General features: G+C 41.2%; 1 protein-coding gene across 6 annotated transcripts in view; it reads right to left on the bottom strand.

The window, feature by feature from the left end:
* Positions 1-22,403, bottom strand: part of ARK2N (arkadia (RNF111) N-terminal like PKA signaling regulator 2N) — an 83,859-nt gene that overhangs the window by 8,997 nt on the left and 52,459 nt on the right. For 5 of the 6 annotated variants that reach the window (XM_061613677.1, XM_061613669.1, XM_061613683.1 and 2 more), the window contains one exon: positions 3,799-3,981. In XM_061613677.1, coding sequence (XP_061469661.1) covers positions 3,799-3,981 — 183 coding nt within the window. Of the gene's footprint in view, positions 1-3,798; positions 3,982-18,229; positions 21,277-22,403 lie in introns of those variants that run through there. The other variant, XM_061613704.1, reaches the window with a different exon arrangement.

Raw genomic sequence — 22,403 nt, 5'->3', positions numbered from 1 at the left:
GTGGAAATTATGCAAAATGAGGAACATTCTTGCACATTTATGATTTTGGGACAGAGACCGGAGGGAAGAAAATTTACTGCATTAGTCTTCAGCAGGTGAGACAAGGCCTGACTAAAGGTATTGCTGTACCAGTTATATTGTCACCATTAAAAAAAAAATACACCCTGCCCATCTATTTTGTACCAATGGTGCTTTACAAACAGAATGAAATGGAGCAACTGGAACATGAATCAATGCCAGTTCCAGGTTTTGCAGGGTCCTTGGCCAAGATATCAACAGGTAGCAGAAGTGACTGGTATACAAAGAGATGGGAAAAGGGAGGGGAGAAGCCCCAAAATGCCAAGAGGAAAGGAATGCAGATATTAAAAGGCTGAGGTTTATGTGGCCAAAACGCGTTGGGAATATATATTTTTGTATATATATTTTTTCAATAAATTCATTTGGAATTTTAATATCTGCGTTCCTTTCCTCTTGGCATCTTGGATCTTGGGGCTTCTCCCCTCCCTTTTCCCAAGATATACATGCACTCCCTCCTTCCTCAGCGAGCCTACCTCCTCACTGCCATTATCACTAGCTGCTCCTCCTCCTCTTCCTCATCATTGATTGCTTCCACCTGTTTGCCTGCTTGCCAGGCAAAGAGCCAGTGAGGAAGTGCATCGACTGACCCTCTTTCACACCACCACCAGAATGAGAGGCCCAGCAAAGTTACAAAAGTGAAGAGAAGGAGCAAGTCCAGTGAGCCCCTGGTGGGGTGTAGGCTCTCAGCAGATGCCCAACCATGCTGATTCTTGATGTTGGCCCTGGCATGAATCCAAAACCATCATAGATCAAAAAGATAGAAGAGTATATAAAGAAAGATAAAACCAGCCACATTCAGTTGTTAAAGGGCTTCTGAAAATAAGGGTGTGCTCTTACTTGCTTTTTAAACGCTAAAGGAAATGAGGACTGGTGAGTTGCTCTGATAAAAATAAGTTCTACAGCCTTAGTGCCAAAACAGAAAAGGCCCTGCTCCAAGCACCACGTGAAGCAGAAACACAGAGCAGGGCCCAATACCATACCAGAGGAAGGGAAACATAAAGGAGGGAAGTGCTCTCAAGGATATGGTAGAGGAAGTGCATCTGTTTGAGAACTGGTACTGCCACACCCAACAACAGATGGGCTGCTGCATTCAGGACTAGTTCAAGCAGTAGAGCTACAAGAGCATGGATGACAACAGCCAGGTCCTTGATGTGGGCACAGCTGATAGATACTGGTAAAATGCACTTGTGGACGGTGTTACTACCTAGACATCCACCAGGAGCAAAGCTGAATCCTGAGGTACCAGAAACGTATCTCAAAGCACATATATAAAGGAAGCAGAAAACCATCCTGGCTGAAGCACATAAATTCATGTGCCATTTGTACAACAAGGAAATGCACTAGTTACAGGAAGTGGGCACTTGAAAACAATACTGGAATCCAGACAATAATCCAAACAAACAGCTCATGTAGCTGTTAATATATTTAATCTTGAGTGATTCTTTTTCTTTTTTTCTTTGCAGGACCAGGCTCCCAAAACTATAGCAGCCACTTTAGCACATGGGATGGGATGGGATGGGATGGGATGGGGTGGGGTGGGGTGGGAGAACCAAGGTAGACCAGCCTATTGGCTGACAGGAGACCCAGCCAAAGGCATGATTGGGAATGGTATACAGAAAAAGACTAAAGTAATGACAACAGAAGATTTATGTAACTTTAAAGTTGACAATGAGGACATTGAACTTGTCAGGGATTATCAATACCTCGGCACGATCATTAACCAAAATGGAGACAATAGTCAAGAAATCAGAAGAAGGCTAGGACTCGGGAGGGCAGCTGTGAGAGAACTAGAAAAGGTCCTCAAATGCAAAGATGTATCACTGAACACTAAAGTCAGGATCATTCAGACCATGGCATTTCCGATCTCTATGTACGGGTGTGAAAGTTGGACAGTTAAAAAAGCAGGTAAGAGAAAAATAAACTCATTTGAAATGTGGTGTTGGAGGACAGCCTTGCAGATACCATGGACTGTGAATAAGACAAATAATTGTGTGTTAGAACAAATTAAACCAGAATGATCATTAGAAGCCAGAATGATGAAACTGAGGTTATTATACTTTAATTATTTCTTAATATACTTCTCACATAATGAGAAGACTTGATTCTCTAGAAAAGACAGTAATGCTGGGAAAAACAGAAGGGAGTAGAAAAAGAGGAAGGCCAAACAAGAGATGGGTTGATTCCACAAAGGAAGCCACAGACCTGAACTTACAAGATCTGAACAGGGTGGTTCATGACAGATGCTCTTGGAGGTCGCTGATTCATAGGGTCGCCATAAGTCGTAATCAACTTGAAGGCCCATAAGAGCAACAATTATAATACAAGGAAAGAGGGAACAGCGGGTGAATTTGTCACGTGGTTCCCTCCTTACGTACAACAGGCCCTCTTGAATTCCATTTTGCTCACACATTTGCTCATTCAATACTTCTTCATTGGATTCCACTCAAAATACTACCAGTGTCCCCGAGCATTTTTTTTCCTCCTTGTAAGCTGCAAGGTTATTTCTCTTTGCTGGTTGCTTCTCAGCAGTACTGACTGAAAGGCAAAGGCAAGAAAAGGCCATTTCTGGGAGGGGGGCAAAGCCCACAGCATGCCAGCATCAGGGACTGTGGTGGGATGACAGGATTCACTTGGAAACATTCTCCACCCTGTGCTCTATAACCTGACAGGCCTAACAGCAGCTGACATTACAAGAGAATGGATACAGGGCTGCAGATGGAACTATTAGGCCACTGGCAGGTAGGAGCACACCTCCAGTAAAAGAAAACACGCTCCATATGTTGGCCTCTGTCAGTAAGGAGTGCTTGTGCAGTCTTGTTTACAGTCGCTGGATTGAATACAGGGGTCAGGGCCCATTCATGCACATACGCTTACTGTCGGAGGGAGCCACTTTTCATTAGTGCAACCACACATGCATCATTATGAGTCTTTCCCGCTTGTCCACTGCTCTCCCATTGGGTGTGCGTGGGGGGAGGGCAACTGGTGGAGAAATAGCCGCATTTATAAGCCTTGCCCACATATTGTAGTATTACCTGTATACAATAGCTGTGCAGGAGTGCATCGCAGCAGCATGTGCATAGGGGGTTCAATGTTTCCCAAAGGGATGGGGCAGAAAGGGAGAAGAACCATGGGAATATTGAACAAAGGGGCTCAAAACCATTTTTCACCACCGTTCAGGCTTATAAATGGGCAAGCCTCAGAGTTTCCAAGTGGGACTGCTGACTGGAAAAAGTGGGTTTGCAAGTCTGGCTGCTGCAGGTCCGGTGACTTCAGGCTATGGGTGGGGGCAGCAGTGTAAAGCAGGATGCAGGAGCTGGCCTAGGACAATGAGGTTTGCAGGTTGTGAAGGTATGAAAGCCCTGAGGAGTTTAGTAGAATTGTTTGATTCCCTAGTTAAAATAATGGAATTTGCTTCCATAAGAGGCAGCGATGACCAGCAACTTGGATGGCTTTAAAAGCGACTATCAGTGGCTACTAACCCATGTTCTGCCTCCACTGCTGGAGGCAGTATGCTTCTGAATAACAGTTGCGAGAAACCACAGGACAGGGAGAGCGGTTGTGCACAGACCCTGATTGTATTCCCATAGGCATCTGGTTGGCAGTTGAGAAAATGCTGGATGAGACGGGCCATTGGCCTGATCCATCAGGCTCCTCTTATGTTCCTGTGAGGTGATCACATAAAAATTGATAAAGCACTTCACACAGCTTTCTCCTACTCACCTGTCTTGACATTCAGCTCCTCTAGCAGCCCTTTCGTCCTCCAAGTAGGCCCAGTGTCCTGGTTAACGACAGAACTGTTGTGCTCTTGAACTACTGCAGCTGCCAATAGATTGTCCACATTCACCACTTCTGGGTCAGAGTTGGTGTCCGAGATATCATAATGGGCTACAACCGGAGCTCCATCTGGGAAGGAAAGAAAATCCACAGACATTAGATTGCATGCATCTTGGAGGCCACTTAAACACACTAACTTCACTTTGTTAGCATTTGAATCTCAAATGAATCAAAGTAGTGATGCAACTGTAAACGTTGTTCATTCATTCAGTGGCGCAGACTAGCTTTCTTCAACTTGATGCCCTCTAGATGTTTTGCACTACAACTCATATCAGCCCCAGCCACCACAGAGCTAATGGGAGTAGTAATCCAAAACATGCTGGGGCACCAGGTTGGCGAAGGCTGATAGGGAACATAAACATGGTTTGTTACAATATGTGAAAAAATGCTTTACACAACACGTAACAGATGACCACCCAAAATATTATGGCTAACAAAAGATACTCTATATCTCCCACCAATGAAGCCAAGTACAAAGCAAGAGACCTGCAATTCTGTCATTGGACAACTTTGTGTAGATTAGGCAGATTTGCCCTAGTTTTCCCTTTTAACTGAAATTTATATATCTGTGTGGGGCTTCCCTTGCATTTGGTCTGGAAACTGTAGTTAGGGCAGAACGCTGCAGTGCAATTGCTGACAGAGTGAGATCCTACCAGCATATTACAACTGGGTTCAAAAGTCTGTACTGGCTGCTGATGTGCTACCAGGCCAAGTTCAAGGTTTTACTGTTTGTTTAACAGCTTTTGGACCAGTTTGCTTGAGGGATCACCTTGCAACCTACATGCCTACTTGACCACATTGATCAATAGAGCTTGCACTTTTATAAGTGCCGTAGAATATTAGTTCAACATCTGTTAGGAATCGATCTTTCAGCATGGCAGCATCTAAACCTTGGAACTCCCTGCCTATTAACATAAGGCAAGTCACCGTTGCTGTATTGTTTTAGATGCCTACTAAAATGATTTTCCTCCCGACAACCTGATATACATTAGTATTTTAAAAATATTTTTAAAAAAATATTTTTTCAAATGTTTTATCTCTGTCATATGGAAAAATATTTTATAGCATTTTATGTACACCGCTTAGAGATTTATTTATTTTTATTAAGTGGTTAACATTTTTTTCCTAAATTTGCTATTCTGCGCTTCTGAAGAATTTAAAAACCAAAGGTGCTGTGGGAAAAAGTGGTGCAGAAATGTATGTGTATGAACGTATGAAGCTCCGTTATACTGAGTCTGATTATCATTAGTCCATGTTGCCTAGCACTTTTTGACTGACACTGGCTCTCCTAGAGCTGGGGAAATGTCCTGTTTCCTGAGACACTTTACTGGCGATGCCAAGTACTCCAATGCAAAGCATGTATTCTACCAATGAGCTGATGAAAAGATTCAATGACTTTCATCTGGCAACTTACAACTGGGGGAGGGGAGTAAACGAGGACAAATCCTCATTTTCTAATCACTCAATAAACAACAATGATGAAAGAATTTGTATCAAATTATTTTCAAAATTACAGCAAGGTATTTTTGTTGCCAAGTAAGAGGAAAGAGGGGGGAAAAGAACTCCAGATGGGCTGTAAGCAAAGCACAAAAAGTTTGATCTCAATATAGCTGCTCTGGAAACAACAATCTATTCCTATGAAAGTGTAGAGGAAGGGAACGGAAGAAGCAGTGACTATGTAGATTGAAAAGTCAATGGTTCAAGTTAGGCAAATCATGATTCTGTCTGTCAGAAGTGTGCTCCATGTGCATCTGCTCTCTTTTCCGCTCCTACACATCCTGGTTTCTAGGAATCATATTTTGCCTTCATGTCTAAATTAGACAAACTATAGGAACCACTAATTATAGTTTGTCCCAAACGGAATCAGACGCCGTGGTCTGAATAATAGAATCATAAAGTTCGAAGGGGCCTATAAGGCCATCAAGTCCACCCCCCTGCTCAATGCAGGAATCCAAATCAAAGCATTCCTGACAGATGGCTGTCCAGATGGCCTTTTGAATGCCTCCAGTGTAGGAGACCCTACTATGTCTCTAGGTAATTGGTTCCACTGTCATATGGCTCTAACAGTTGGGAAGTTTTTCCTGATGTTCAATTGAAATCTGGCTTCCTGCAACTTGAGCCCATTATTCCGTGTCCTGCACTCTGGGACGATCGAGAAGAGATCCCGGCCCTCCTCTGTGTGACAACCTTTCGTGTACTTGAAGAGTGCTATAATATCTCTGAAGTGGGTTTCCAACTCTGATTTAGAGACAAACTGTGATCAGCATCACAACAATTTAAGGGTACCATAACTGGGGAAGCGCAGAAGGGAACTAGCATGTGCAAGCTTGGAGTATGTTTCTGGCAGCTGATTTGTGGCTTGTGTTTCATCAGAACTGAGCCAATACCACACAAGTCCATACAGACATACATTATCTAGGCATGAATAATTACAATACAGAAAAACACAGACGCTGTCTTTTAATTCTGTGGTTCAGAGACTCATCTGGGAGATTAGTTATGCTCAAACTGACAGGGAATTATTTTAATACAATCTTAGGAGGGTCTTTTAAAAAAGCGTTTGCAATGAACAGCAGATCCCCTACCCCCTCTCCCAATGTCATATCACAGTTTTGCTATTTCTCTTCATTTCAAATGTCTTTTGCCATGAAGCATGTATGTGTGTGGGGCCCCACAAACTAGTTAAATTGATCTTTGGATTATATAAATGTGAGAGCAGCCTGCTGGCTCAGACCAAAGGTCCAACTAAGTCCAGCATTTTGCTTCTTTCAGCTGCCAACCAAATGTCTTTGTGAAGCCAACAAACTGTGAATGAAGGCAATAGCCTCCTCTGCTCTTGCTATCCAGAAACTGATATTCAGAGATATACTCCTGTGAACATGGAGTAATAATACGATTCAGTATAAAAGCAGCTCTTTTCTAACATAAAATGGCTGCTAGCTATCATGCACATCACACCAGCCCAATGTAATCAGATACAGTATGAGAAGGATGTATTATATTATGGGAAATAAAGTTTTAAGAATATGAGAGCCCAACTTTGGACCAGATCAAAAGTTTGCAGCAGTGGCCAACCATGTTCCTAAAAAAACTAAAATCAGGACAGCCCTCCCCAACTCTTTGCACTCCCCCCAAAAAGCCCTGGTATTCAGAGACACATTGCTTCTAAATACAGAAGTTCCACTTAGTTATCAAATAAAAAACATCACCAAAAGTTTAGTCTACAGTTCATTAATTCCAATCGTTTTTGGGAGATTTTCGATCTGGTTTCTCATATAGTTAAATAGGTACATAAGGTAATTTACCAAGGCAATTTTTAATTCTGTTCCAAGGAACTAATGACAGTTAAAGATATCCGATATCAATTCTGCAAACTACATTAATGAAATGTATAGAAGATTCAGGTGAAACCTGAACCAAATAACAGCTGCTTCCTGAAATAATGTCAGAGTTCCAAAAATTAAGAGAGACTCAATAATGGTAAATGGAATGGTTGAATGCTAGTATGTACAAAGGGGACAATAATCCAGCACTAAACACTGATGACTGTAAAGCAGGGAGAAATCCTACCGAGTTGTAGATTGACATTTGTTGCTGAAAATGAGGCTACAGACTTTATACATTATACACAAAGGTGAGATTTTTTTTAGGTGGGAGTAGGCATTACAACACTAATTGGCATGCAGAATTAAGCAAAGGCATATTTTTTCTCCCCACATGATCACCAGTGTTCAGTGCAACGTGGTATCAATTAACATTACATGGTCAATAAAAAAAGTTTTGAGTGCAGAAGATACGAGGGTCAAGTACAATATTGACTATTTCTTATCTAGCCAATTAAGGAGCTACTCGTAATTAATTCCTTTTTGTGTTTTGCAAATGGTTTTGCTTTAATTATCAATAATATTGTTAGGAGTAGAATTGGACAGGTCTAAAGAGGCCAAATTATATTTAGACAATGATTGGAGTCAAGTCAAAATTGTACCACTCCTACATGTATAATCATGCAAAATGTATAATAAATGTATATACATGCAGAGTGATATTCTTATCACCTACCCAGATAATAACTTGGGTGAAAGTCTTCATCAGTAGGAAATACAAGCATAAACTTGCTATCTGTAGCTCCAACTCCTGTATCTTCCACACTTCCAAACAGCACACCTTATAACTTAGCTTAAATTTTTAGCATACATGAAACAGACAGCGATAGTTTACATGCTGAGCAATAATCAACATTTGTCAATTATGGGAAAAAAATAAAACTAGGTCTCTTTAAAACAAGAAAAAAGAAACACTGGCACAAGTCAAATGCCCTCAAGTGATCAATGGAAGAGTTGTGCTGTTTTGATTACTCTCGACTCTCAAATGAGATTTGGAAAAGGCAAATTCCCATGCATATCTAAAACCAGAGGGGGCCCTGGCATGAAGCAAACTACGCAGACCATGGACAGGAGAGGGGAAGTCAAAGTAGGATGCTTTGAGTGGACGTTCTGCACGAGCCCTACTGGAGTTAAGGGGAGCCATACAAAGACATAGTTCAATGAGACCTGTACAGGGAAATAAAATTGGTGGATTGACCCCTTTGTTAGCTGGTGTATGTGTGTGGGTTATATATTTTCTGCCTCAGTCCTTTGCATACGTACATAGGGATAAATACAGGATTGGGTTATGTGGCACCAAAATGTTTTGGCTAGGCCCCAGCTAAATCTTTATCCCATTAGGCAATTCAGAAAGCAATTTTCTGCAACGTTCCCATTATCCTCGATGTGTGAAGCCTGCAATCATGACCTGTCCTTTGGCTATTTGCTTCTGGATTACACAGAATTGGATGGGGTAGTGCAGCCTTTCCCAACTAGTGGGCCACCAGATGTTGTTGGACCACAATTCCCATCTTTCCTGACCATTGGCAATGCTGGCTGAGGCTGACGGGAGTTGTGGTCCAACAACATCTGGTGGCCCACTAGTTGGGAAAGGCTGGGGTAGTGGCAAGCATTCATTTTCATGGCAGAATGTAAGGCTATGATCAGGGTTGGAAGAGATTCAAGAATCTCATCCTGGTGCCCCGGAAAGCCAACCATTTCCCCATCCCTGCATGGGACTAGTGCCCGTAACACTGATCAGGGGATTCTAGGAAAGTTTCTTCCCAACCTTGTTACAGCTGGCACAGAGCCCTGTACACATCTCAGTGAGCAAACCGTACTCCTGTGCATGACGGCTCCCCATTCACTTTGCCTCTGGCAAATAGCTGACTGGAAGCTGCCACCTTCACAGAAACGAATAGGGGAAGCCCTTGTGGGCAGGCAACGCTACACATCCCAGCCAAATGGAAGGTATGGGAAACAAAGCTTTAAATATAAATGCATTGGGGAAAGAGTGGTAGAAGAAATAAGTTCCATATAAACACAGTGTTGAGAAACAAATTACCTAAAGATTGCCAGATCCAAAAGAGGGAAATATTATAAAAACATAAGAAAAGCCCTGATTAGTCAGACTACAGGCCCAGCTAGTCCACCACCTTCCTTCGCTCAATAGCAAACCTGACACATCCCAGCAGCACATGAGAAGTGCATGAAGGCAGTAGGCCTCCACTGCTTCAGCTTCCCAACAAGAAGTATTCAGTGGTATATTGCTTCTGAACATGCAAGCTCCATATATGTATCATGCTAAATTGGTAGATTGAATTTGTCTAATCTTCTTTTAAAAAAAAAAGGGATTAAGCTACTAGCTACTACTACATCTTGCGGAAGTGAATTCCATAAGTTATATGTTGTATAAACTAATACTTTATCTTGTTTGTCCTGAATCTATTGCTACTAAATTGCACACAATTCATCCAGTTAAATGATGTTCACATCCAAGCTGGTGTGAATATATCAGCCTTGGCAGGTAAGTCTCTGCAGCACAGTTTGAGGACCTGCTTGGTTAACAGCACAAAGAGGCATCTTCATTGGAAAATGATATGGAAAAGTAACACTCAGTATAAAGCTTTCACATCTGCAACTTCAGAATGCACAGTGAGGGGGCTGCCAAATTCTGCCACATTAAGAATTGCATTTTTTAAGTCACTGATTCATAGGGTCACCATAAGTAGTGATCGACTTGAAGGCACATAACAACAACAACATATTTCCAAAGGCAAACACATGAAGCTGCTTTATACAGAGTCAGACGGCCCATCAGACCCTTGACCCTTGTCTTGCCTGATTGGCAGCAGTTCTTTTAAGATATGTGGAAGGGCCCATTCCTAGCACTAACAGTTGAGATCCTTTCAAGTGGTGATGTCAGGACTGAACCTAAGATCTTGTGCATGACAGACAAATGCTTCTAGATGCTCACAAGCAGGACATTATTGTGAATGTCTGTCCTGGCATCGGGTACTAAAAGGGCACATTATATATTAATACCGAGGAGCCAATTGGCTATCATAGCTAGAACAGGGGCAATGAAAAACAAGAGGAGGTTGTTAGTATGTTTGGATGAACTCTGAGGTTTGGAGAAGTACAAAAAAAAAATCTAAACCACCACCACCCACAAAAGGGAGCAGCCTCTCCCCCCCCCCCCACAGTAGGACTGTGCATGCTCTGTGGTCCATGGGCTGTTGGAAAAGAAAACCAGGAGTGGAGGGAGTGAATTTGTTTGCTTGCGCTCCAACAGCTTATAAAATCCCAGAGAAAGGCATGGCTTGCTGATAGATATTTCTCTAGTCATTTGGGGTGCGGGTGGCAATCTGCAAGGAGTGGAATGGAAAGAATTCTGTTCAAGAAACTCGGGCTCATGGCTTAAACAGGCCTCACTGACTTTCTCAAGCGTGGAAATGTTTCCGCCTAGACTCTGGCATGTGGGTATAAGAAATGCTGACAAGGCCCTTAAGTTGAGCTAAAACAATATACCACTCATGAACAAGATACAAGATTTGTTCTCCTATATCTTAGCAGCTCCGAGTGACCTTCATGAGTCTCCCTGAGGACACGTCAGTTTCCTAAAACAATGGAAACAGGTTTTTGCAGGTGCCTGCCCCTTGGCCTGTCCTTCGCCATATAAAGGATTAAATTTTAGTGAGAAAAAGTGGAGGGAGAGAAATGAACGAATCAGAAGGAAGAAAAAACGTGTGTGTCAGGATGTTGATCCATATAAAACTGCACCTCAGTGCTAGGCCTCACTTCCATGCTTCACTTGATTTTGATCACATTGCTTAGGTGGCTTTTGCTTTTGGCTAGGAGATTTTTACTTGCTCTGGGAACTTTTGGAGCTCAGATTGCCTTCTCTGGGGGAGAAGGGTCTTCTTGTTTTGAGCAGGTCCCTCCCTCAGTTTTTAAGCCACTGGCTGACTGTCTCACAGCCTAAACTACCTCACAAGGTTGTTGTGAGGATAAAATCAGGAGGGGGAGCAACATGTTTGTATGTCACCTTGAGGTCCTTGGAGGAAAGGTAGGATGGAAATGGAATAAATACATAAATAACCCCTGGCCATTCTTTCTGAGCCGGCCTTTTTAGACCTTAGTATTTAGCTCATGAACAGTTTTGAATAGATGCAATCCTGTCAGGATGGTTAGGTTGAGAGGCAGTGACTGTCCCGGAGTCACCCAGTGAGCTTCATGCCTGAGCGGGTATTTCCACTCTGGTCTCCCAGGCACCAGTCTGACGCTTTAACCACCACAGTGCAGTGGTTCTCAAACTTTTTTGGTTTGCGGCGCACTGTAAAACATAAAAATTTTCTGGCGCACTTCATGTACAAAATTAAAAATATATTAAGATATTTTAAACTATGAATAAAAATAACTTAAACTATATAAAACTATTACTTACACTATACAAATGGGTTTCTTCTCATTTTTAAAATATACTTTCATAATATTTGAGGCACACCTAGCCACCTCTTAGGGCGCACCAGTGTGCCTGGGCGCACCGTTTGAGAATCACTGCCATAGTGGCTCTCCATACCACCATAGTATGGATGATGATGATGACTGCTGGGAACGTGCTCATTGTCGCAGTGAGTAGGAATGTGTGAAAGAAGAGCTGTGACGTGCAAGGACACATGTGCAGAGAAATGAACTGCCCTCACTTGTGTGATCACTGCCAGCCAGGCTCATTTACAGTGTGCACATGTACATGGAAGAAGGGATGGATCAATCAGCTATTTCTATGCCATGACAGTTTTGCATGCCCTTAAGTCCATTCACTCCTGGTTTTTGCAGATTCCCCCCCAAAAAAGTTTCACATTTAAGTTTATATGCATTTTGCATGTGTTCATTCCCTAAAATAATGTTTTTATACTTTCAGTACATTTCCTCCTATATATGCAATTTTGTGTGCATTTCCTCATACAAATAAACATTTTTGTGTGCATTTTTTAAAAAACGAAGCTGCATCACAAAAATCAGAGAAGTGCACAATCTGATTGATAGCTACATTCAGTTCTGTATGTAAGTCCAGGACCAGTGAATTCATGTCACTTTGCTTTAAAATTGCTTTTTAAGATGCTTTTAAACCTTTTTAAAAAGATGTTTGTAAAGCTTTTTTCAAAATATTTTTAAAGATGTGTTAATATGTTTTTAAGGATGCTTTTGTTTTAATATATTTTAAAGTCTGTTTTTATGGTGGTTTAAAGTGTTTTTAGTGCTTTTGTTTGCTGCCCTGGGCTCCTGCTGGAAGGGTGGGATATAAATTTAATAAAATAAATAAAATGCAGTTTTTAATTGGGTTTTTATCCCCCCTTCAAAATCCTTGGAAGGCTCAGGCTTCACTCTTCCTATTTTAAACATTTTTATCCATTTTCACCTGAACCAATCTCTTGTTTGGACCATTCTGGATTTATTTTTCTCAACTCCCCCAGCCCACAGGAACCTGTTCCTTCGATCCCTGCTTGCACAGGTAGCTATAATCCAATGTGGTAAACACATTGGAGTAGACAGAATAGATCCCATCTAGCTCTGATGATTGTAGCCCAGAACAGGAGCACTCCTATTAGGTGAGGACATATTGCTAGATTTTGTTACAGGTCCCACTTGTTACCACTAAATCCAGCCTTACAAAGGTGGCTGATGATGACAAGAGTGATAAAAAAAAAATCCAGTCAGAAGTAAAACAAATACAGCCAAATAGCACAAAGGCAGCTGCTATTATTGTCACTACTAGTGGTGAGTTAAAAATTCTTTTCATTTCCATACCATTATAAACCTTTGCACGCACATATGTTGGCTCTTAGAAGAAGCTTCAGCCTCTTATATTTTTCTCTTCTCTGCATTTGCTTACTCAAATCCTTTGTCAATAAAGAATACAATTTTTTAACATTTTTATTTTATCTAAACAACATTGGCCATGAATAAAAAAAGGAGTGGGCTACGTCAGAGGGATTAGAACAGCCTTCCCCAACTTGGTGCCCTCCAGATGTTGCTGGACAATAACTCCCATTGGCCAGGATGGGTGGGGTTGAGGGCAGCAACGTACAACAACATCTGGAGGGTACCAGGTTGGAGGAGACTACTCTAAAGCCTTTGGGTCCTATTGAAGCAACGCCAGCAAAGTTCCACTGGTGTATGAACAGCACTTGCGTTCCTTCTCCTCCCGTGTGCCCCCCAAATCTTCTCCGGAGGATCCCCTAATGCTCTGGAGCTGATTTTGAGGGCTTATGGGGGGCTGCAGAGAAGAAAGGAGTGGAATGTCCTATTCCAATAGTATGTGTCTCTTGTGCTAGCAGAATGAGAGCACTGCTTACCACCCTCTGATGTAACCCACTCCTTTTTTTTCATGTCCAGTGTAGTTTACAAACAAACAAAAAAGTGACTTGGGAAGAAGGGATATGTAGGGAACAGGGAGATAAAATAGCAAGGGGGGTTGTAGCAGCCCAGCAGGGAATGAAGCTGCACCATCTGGGATACAGAGCAGGAGCTGGGTGGCGCGTTGGGTGGAAGTAATGATAGAAGAAAAAGATGCACACATTTGGAAAGGGGAAGAGAACAATGTGAATGTGCACCAAGCCATACCCGAACTAGATTAGCTAGACTTTAAAATAAACCTCACCAAAAAAAGAGGTTAACTTTACATTTGTATTGTAGTAAGAATTTTTATTAACATCTATATTAGTTCTAGATTACAGTAGTTACACTTCTGAATATATACAGTTTGGCAAATGACACACATTTATAAATACAATTAAAGAATAGCATAACCATATTCTCTCCAAAATCATAAAGTAAGTAGAATTATAAGATAAATTAACAGGACCTCATATTTCACCTTTAATTCCACAAGGCTTTTTTTTAAGATGGGGGGAGGACTACAAATCTGATGCAAGTCACTTATACTAGATCTAAGCTATGTATGAAAACAAACAAAATTACAAAGATAATATATCCAATGTTAGTGTCATAAGTTATGCAAGTCCATTTATTTCAATAGGTCTGCTCAGAGTATGGCATAGCTGAATATCATCTAATAAGAAACAATTCAAGTTAATTACTCCTTTTCCTAAAAATAAATCAAAGTTCAGCAACTAATCACTTCATGCCATTCAACAAATTGGGGAGAAATTTTTTCACTCTCGACAGACATGAGGGGCCGGGTATGTTGGAAATGATGTTGGGACACTGAATTGAAATGTCTACGATTTATGTAGGCACCTGGACAAAATCATCACTTCCACTCCTCTTGTAAACTAACCTGTACAATGGGAATAACCCCCTGGTCTCACAACATAGGACAAGACCACGAAAAAGTTGCCATACACATCAGGAAGGTTAAAGAAGCAACTTCTGAGCTAATTCCACAGGTTGTTCAGCAATGTAATCTTTCATAATTTACCCATGCATTGCATCAAGGACTCAATGTGTGAGCAGGGTATGGGAACCCAAACTACACAGAGTGACTTGTATGTTTCCTGGCTGATTATTTAACCATGGTTAAGAGATGAGAGTGCCCCTTAGAAATTAATGTTCTCACCTTCCTCCTCCTTACCCTTTTCAAAGCTAACTCTGAGTAACATTTTGTCTTCACCAAGGCTGATGCTAAACCCCATCTATTCTGGTCTATTCAAATTCTATTCCAACTGGTCTATTCAAATTACAGGACAAGGGGTAAAATAATGTAAACAATCTTGCATGTTTAGTTTGTCACTCAGAAAAAAAATGTTCAGCCTGATAATTTGATTTCAATCCAAAGATTTTAAGAAATGCCGACCGCGAGAGCCATAATAATGGATAACTGCAATGGGAATAAACAGTATTTTTATTGTTCAGAAGCATTTTGAAGACAAGATTCAACTATTTTGCAAAATCAGTATTCAAAATCAGAACATGGGACAGGTCACTCACCCTTTAATCTGTAGTAATGGTAGTATCGGGAGCAAGTATGGCGTAGCGGTTAGAGTGTTGGACTATGACCTGGGAGACCAGGGTTCAAATCCCCACACAGCCGTGAAGCTTAATGGGTGACCTTGGGCTAGTCACTGCCTCTCATCCTCAGAGGAAGGCAATGGTAAACCGCCTCTGAATACCGCTTACCATGGAAACCCTATTCATAGGGTCGCCATAAGTCGGAATCGACTTGAAGGCAGTCCATTTCATTTCACAATATAACCAAATTAATGTACAAGCTGAAACTTAAAGTCACTTGCTGGGGCTCACAGGGCATGGTCTGCAGATACAATGCAACACATTTAAACTACTGGATGCTGAACCACTATTGCCTCGTATGGGGATCTGAAAAGCTGCCCTGAAAATATAAGGCCTCCCCTCATCAAAGCCTGTAAGGGGCTAGCAGGACCTGACAATAAGACAACTGGGAGGTTACATCTCCCTTTGGGCATGGCCCCCTCCTTTCCAGGCCTCTGCATCTCTTTCCCCAGCCAGACATGTGTCCTACCAGTCTCCCTTTTCCTTGCTCGTTCTAGTTACCAGATGAGCAATTTTGTTTCTAGGGGGCCACGTATGGGATCACTTACAGCTGTTTCAAGACATACCCAGGCAGCAGCTTTCTTGGGCTCTGGTTGCCAGATCAAGCTGGTCACCAATTGCCAGAGTTCTGATGCTCCTTCCTCATCCATTCCACATTGTCGGTCATATGGTTCAAGTGGATGCGCTCACAACGCCCACACCAATAAAATTATGCTTACTCATGCCATCAGAGGGTTTGCCCTTTTTGAATATTTCCAGTCATCAAGGAATTGTTTCAGTGCGGCTCTCCACACTTGTGACTTACAATGCAATCCTATACATATGTACTCAGAGACAAGGCCCATTTAGTTCAATTAGGCTTACTCCAAGCTACGTGTGTACAGGTGATAGCAGCAGCAGGCAGCTGTCTAGTAATGACAGAAGGCACATGGGATGAGGCCAAACTGTGGTTCCTTCCCATACCAGCATTCTCCCAGTCCCCAGTAAGGCAACATTAGCCTGGAAAAGCACAGCATCATGGGCTTCTCCCACACGGCTTAGATCAGACATGGCTAACCGACAGCTCTCCAACTGCTGCTGGATTACAAGCCCATCGTTGTGGACCATTGGCCATGCTGGCTGGAGCTGATGGGAGCTGTAGTGCAACAGTATCTGGAGGACCACAGGTGGCCTAGAACATCTGACATTACCAGAGTGACATATACTGAAGTAGCTTCCACAAAAGATAAAGACAAAGGTAAATATACAAGGAGAGAGTGAAGGGGGTGGCAGAGAGGTTGGTTAAATGTGGTTCTGATGCCAATAGTGTTCTGCCAGAGCTGCAGCTAACCTAGCACCTTTCCTACACTACAGATTAAAATGTTGCCTTTATTTACTGAATTTACATACTATGAAATCAGCATAAAAAGCCCTTGTGTAAGATGTCACTTGCTTCACACATAAACGGGCAGGAATGAAAACCTGAAACAAGTAATTACATATTTGTCTAGAAATAAGGTTTCTCACAAATTATTTGGGTGCCAAATTTTCAAGCTGCTCCTTTGTTTCTAATACACCATCAGGACATATTCCATCTATTGCATTACTAATAATATTTTTTATTTTCACAAAACCTTACAGATAAAAAGAGATAAACACACAGGTTAACCCCCCCACACAAATTCCTGGTGGATGCTAGCAGCTCCACATAACACTTTGCAATTGGTGGCAAAGATACTCACTGGTCCGATTGAAGAAGAGCAGAGAGAAAAGTTAGTTCCCTCTTAACCATGCTTAAGGGATCAGGAGACAGTTGTGAATGTGGGCACTCCTTCCTTCCCACTCTTTCCAGAGGAGCAAATTCCCTCTTCTTGCCTCAATTACGGGCAATGAAGATGTCACCAGTCTTACTCCTGGTTAACACGAGCCACAGTTCCTGTTGAACCAGGATCTGATAGCAGTATTAAACTGTAATTAGAGTACCCATGGCTGTGATCAGTTGTGGCATTTCCCTTAACCACAATTAATGTGGCAAGGGAAAGGGGGGTTGCTTCTGAGAAGGTAAGCTGCCTTCTGATCTCTTAACCATGCCTAATAAGGAAATGGCATTACATCTTACTGACTCAGTGGCCACCAAATTATAGTCTCTGATCACACACTGAGTTTTAACAAAAAGTACTACCATGCCACCAAATGGTGACACTGTAGAGAAACCACAAGATTTTACAGAAAACAAATGTGATTATGCTTTGCACAAGTAATGCATCAACAGAACTCTAAACATAATTATTCATAATCATCAAAAGACTTGAGGGTCTTCAGTAAAACTCCATCTATTTTCAATATTAATTTTTGAAAGATTTCTAGGGATTGGTTAGAGCATAAAAATAAAATAAACATTCTGTTAACAGGATTTTAGACAGTTACGATTATTTTAGAATCTATTCAAAACTACTACACTGTAAGAAATCTATGGCAGAACCTGACTCAGAACTAAGTTTCTAAAACACCTGTATCATTCATTTAAAAAATCTTCTTTAGAGCATGCTTGAGGCGATGATGCTCTACATAAAAAAGTAGCCCCTGCATGCTTGGAAAGCCCTGTAAAGTTGGCATGCAGTTCTGAACATATTTCTAAATGCTTAGATGTCTATCAATATTAGAAAGGGGGTACATATTAACTTCAACAAAATAATCACAGTAATTTCTTAACTTTTAAAGCAGGTAAGGGAAAATTCATAACATTTTATTCGAGGCAAAAAACAAAAAGAAAGGAAAAAGATGTGTCATAATAAAATTACCCTACTGTTTGAAAACAATCCCATTAAGTATACACATGATTTCATATTAGGAAGATATCAAATTTACATGAAAACACTTATATAAAAGTTATACATGGAAAGATTTAACACCAAAATTGCTTTAGAAACCATTCATATTTGCTTTTACATAAAATTACATCCTGCATAGCCTTTCAACAGTTACCCTGAAAATACAGCTTTTTAAAAGCAACTTTTCTCCTTAGAAGACATTGTGTAGAAGATAGGGCAGAAAATACACATACATGTTTGTAAAAGTCATTTTACTTTCATAAAATCAGATGTGACATTAGAAAAGGGGAAAGGACAATGAGCAGACACATTGATGTACCTCCGAAAGAAATTAAAAGGTCCTAGTTTCAACCACGATAGGTGGAAACTGCAATAAAACGCAGGGATCCAAAGAATTACTCTAGCCACCCAAGGTCTTGGATATGTCTACTGTGATTTTTGAATGTTTGTCCTTGAACAGCATGTCACATCACAACCAGCTTTTAAAAGGCCCTTGAATTCCATGAGTAGTTTGCCATGGGGTACAGGAAGGAACTGTTGGAGAAAAACAGTCTTTTGCCATGCAGAAATAGTCACACTGTCCTTTGGATCGTGGCCAAGGTCTGCAATTGCAATTTTAAAGTGGCAGTCCTAAGCACAATTATTTGAAAGTTCTACTGATCTTAGTGGGATTTATTTCTGAGTAAACATGCTCAGGTTTACACTGCGAATCTAAAACAGATGCTCAATCTTTTGCTCAGATTACTTATTAGATAATTCAAACTACAAGCAATATTATTTTGATCTTTGTCTGCCTTCATCACAAGGGAAGGGGTGATGCAGAGCTACATGTACATTTTGTAAGCAACATAAATTATTTCCATGTGAACGCCCAACCGCAGAAAGAACACTGAAAACTTTCCATTTCTATGATGAGAACAAAGCTCATCTAACCACCAAATTTATAAGCTTCATTACTCAACACAGATTTCCCAGATACAAGTTCCCAAATCTGCAAATTACAATATCTGAAATAATGCTTAGAGATTCCCAACCAGAGGAGGTTAGGCATATTGTTCAGTGATTCCTTAGAGGGTGGTTTTGAAAATGCTTTAACTGAAACATGGATTAAAACAATGGCCACCATCCAGAAAGTCATGCAACACACACCACATACTGGAGCTTTCAACATGTGCGCGCACCCCCTGCCCCGTTAAATTTACATTTTTAGGAGATACAGTCTCTCTCATCCAAAGAGCATAGAGCAGGTAAGATGTACGAATTCTACCATATCCCTAGCCACCAAGACCTAGTTTGAATAAAAATGGCTTATACAGGTTCCAGAAGACAAACAGGCTTGGGTGAGTCTCAAGGGGAAGAGAATTCAAAAGCTGAGAGGCAATCACCACGAATGCCAAACTGCATCCTGCAGTTCTGACTTGGTACATGGAGGGGTTCCAACCCCTTAAATACAGTAGTGGGAAATAAAGAAGAACGTTGTCTCTTAGGGATACTAGATCCAGAATGTTTCAGGCTTTAGTCATCACCATGAATTGAACCCAACTGGGATCCAGAGCAGTGGCACAATGTGCTTCCACTGTCCCCACTGTCAGCAGACTACAGCATTTTGCCCACCTGAAGCTTTTGCACTGTCACTAGAACAAGCCATTCAGTAGTCTAGCTTCAGGATTAGGAAGGCAAGCATGGTATGCAGGTGAGTTTAAAAAAAAGTGTCACACAGCACAAGGAGCTGCTGATTGGAGGAAAAGCTGATTGGATGCTCATACACAAGAACTTGCATGTGCTGCCTAAAGTGACTATCTGGATTGCGGTCAATGAGCTTTGATTCTTTATTCGTGGTAGAAGTCAAAAGCCCCTTAACCTAATTTTTGTTCAATACAGACTCTGGAGCTTAGTGGAAGCATGAAAATGCGGTCTGGTCATATATAAACACACACACACAGAGCACTATTTTTCTGTTTGTTTGGATAGGTGATATAAGTTTAAAGCAAGCATGCTTGTACAATAAAACCTTATTCAACTTCTTTTATTCAAAACTTCCAATTTCCTAAAAGTTAGTGTGACCCAAGGTAGACAGACCTGTTGCTTCTAACTCTCTCTCAGAACCTGTGGTCATTAGGTAATATGAGTTTTTACTAAAACACACGCTTCTTAAATGTTGCAAACACAAACACTTGTGTGAGAAAAATAAAAGCTAAAAAGGGGATATGAATATTGGCTTATCAAATCTATTCAGTTCATAGAGTGGTCAATTTCAGACCAATAGGATTGGAGGAAAAACAATAAAATATGACGAGCAATATATAATAATCCTGTTTAAGCTGCACAATCTAGATACTAGCATTAGTTTAAAAAAATATTCACAGGACATACTGGCTGGGTACATAAGGCTGTTTTCAATTCCAAATTTGTATTTCCACATATAAACACTTTTGGCATGCAAAAGGAGCATACAAAGGAATACATTGATTGCTCCTACAGTAAGACACACACAAAAAGATTGCTAAAATTGTATCTTGATAAGCTTTGGTGATGGTAAGCTGGAGAGAAGCATTTTAATGGCAACCCAAGTACATATCTGTGGTTGTCTTTTTAAAAAAACCAACATTGGCTTGTTAAAGAGTCTAAGCAAGGAACCAAAAACTCATATGGAACACAAATGTCAGCTTTTGCAGTTCAATAAAGGTCAACAGCAAAGGTCTGGGAACCATGTTAAGTTTGTGATTGATTCAAGTTGGGTTCTGTGATATTCCCATTTTCAGGAAAGACAGTTGGGAAATTGTTATTAAAAGTTGTCGCATCTGCACTTTGACAGCTGATGTAAGAATTAAAGGACGGCTGCGGAAGCACTTGGCTATCAGGCACCTGCATAAATACCCCTGCCTGAGTAGCTGGGGAGATTCTTTGGCCAGCTAATTGTACTTTAGGTTCCCTGGGTTCCAGTTGCTGCTTGCTTTCTTCATCTGTGTCAAGGCGGGTTAACTTTTCTATCCACATGCGAAACTTCTCCTCTGTCTGCCTCTGCATCTCGGCAAAGCAGTTCATGGCCTCTTCCAGGACACTGCCTATGCAGTTCCTATCCCACACGGTGCCCCTGTCAAGCAATCCTGGAATTTCCCTGGTCGCTCCTCCAGATCCCCCAGCACGACTGAAGCCAGCTTTAAAGACATTGAGGCCATTGCATAAGACATCATTAAAGAAAAGATAATCATATCCAGACATTAAGGCATGCGAGCATGAACAAGCTATATACTTGCTCTAACTGGTCAGGTATATACAATCCCAGACAAGTAGTGCCCAAATGCACGTTCATAAGCCACCCACACACCTCCAACATGATTGCTAGACTCTTTTGGCTTTCAAAATGTTTTTCAAGAAGTGAAGCCAATCCCATTCCTATAGATAACTTTGGTGTCTTCACTGTTGAACAAAAGCCAAAGTAGCATAACTTTGTAAGAATCAGAATCTTATTTTATATTAATATTATTAACACTCAAATTAATTTTATGCAGATTTCACCTAAGTATCATGTAAGAATACAAGAGCGGTCTTGCTGGATTAGACCATGGTCTATCTAGTTCAGCATTCTGTTTCCAATCCGGGATCTCACAAGCCAGGTAATATGGTGATGGCTATTCCTGACTGTCTCTCTACATCAGGGTCACCCATGGGTACCACGGCACCCACAAAGGCCTTCAGTGGGGCCCCTAGCAGATAACCCAGAATCTTAGCTTTCATTTTATAAAGTCTCTAGTCCTCCTAGAAAGAACATTTTGGAGGAAAATGTACAAGCATCCTTCTAAGTGATTTCTGTGAAATGAACCAACCTGGTTGTTCCTGCCTGTCAGTATTATCAGCCAATGAGTGAAGTCAGAGCTGTGATTGATAAGTGAGTTGTAGGAATCCCTAGGGTCCTAAAGAGCTGCTGTTTTGCCCTGTGTCTTAGTACAACTTTCCTGCTTCTGTCTTTTTTTCTAGTCATTGGAATCACTACAGTTTGCCCTTCCTTTTCCCCTAACAACCAAGGTGCATGTTTCCTGTGCTGATCCAGAGATCAGATAGTGCCGAGAAGTTATTGTCTGCAAATACTACTACACAGTAAGTGTGGGTGAATGTTAAAGAATCTGCCTCCCCCCCAAGAAGGAACATGTGAAAACTTTGCAAAGAGGCTTAGGCACATCTGTTTTGCAGGAGCTAAAGACCCAGGACTCATTAAGAATTCACTCTATAGTTAACTTACAGTACAATGGGATACATTGTACTTCTACTCAGAAGTAAGCCTTTG

Source organism: Rhineura floridana, chromosome 1 (assembly GCF_030035675.1).
Source record: "Rhineura floridana isolate rRhiFlo1 chromosome 1, rRhiFlo1.hap2, whole genome shotgun sequence".
In the NCBI taxonomy this organism is placed as follows: Eukaryota; Metazoa; Chordata; class Lepidosauria; order Squamata; family Rhineuridae; genus Rhineura; species Rhineura floridana.
Note: the sequence above shows the minus strand (reverse complement) of the source record. Positions and strands in the feature narration are given on the sequence as shown.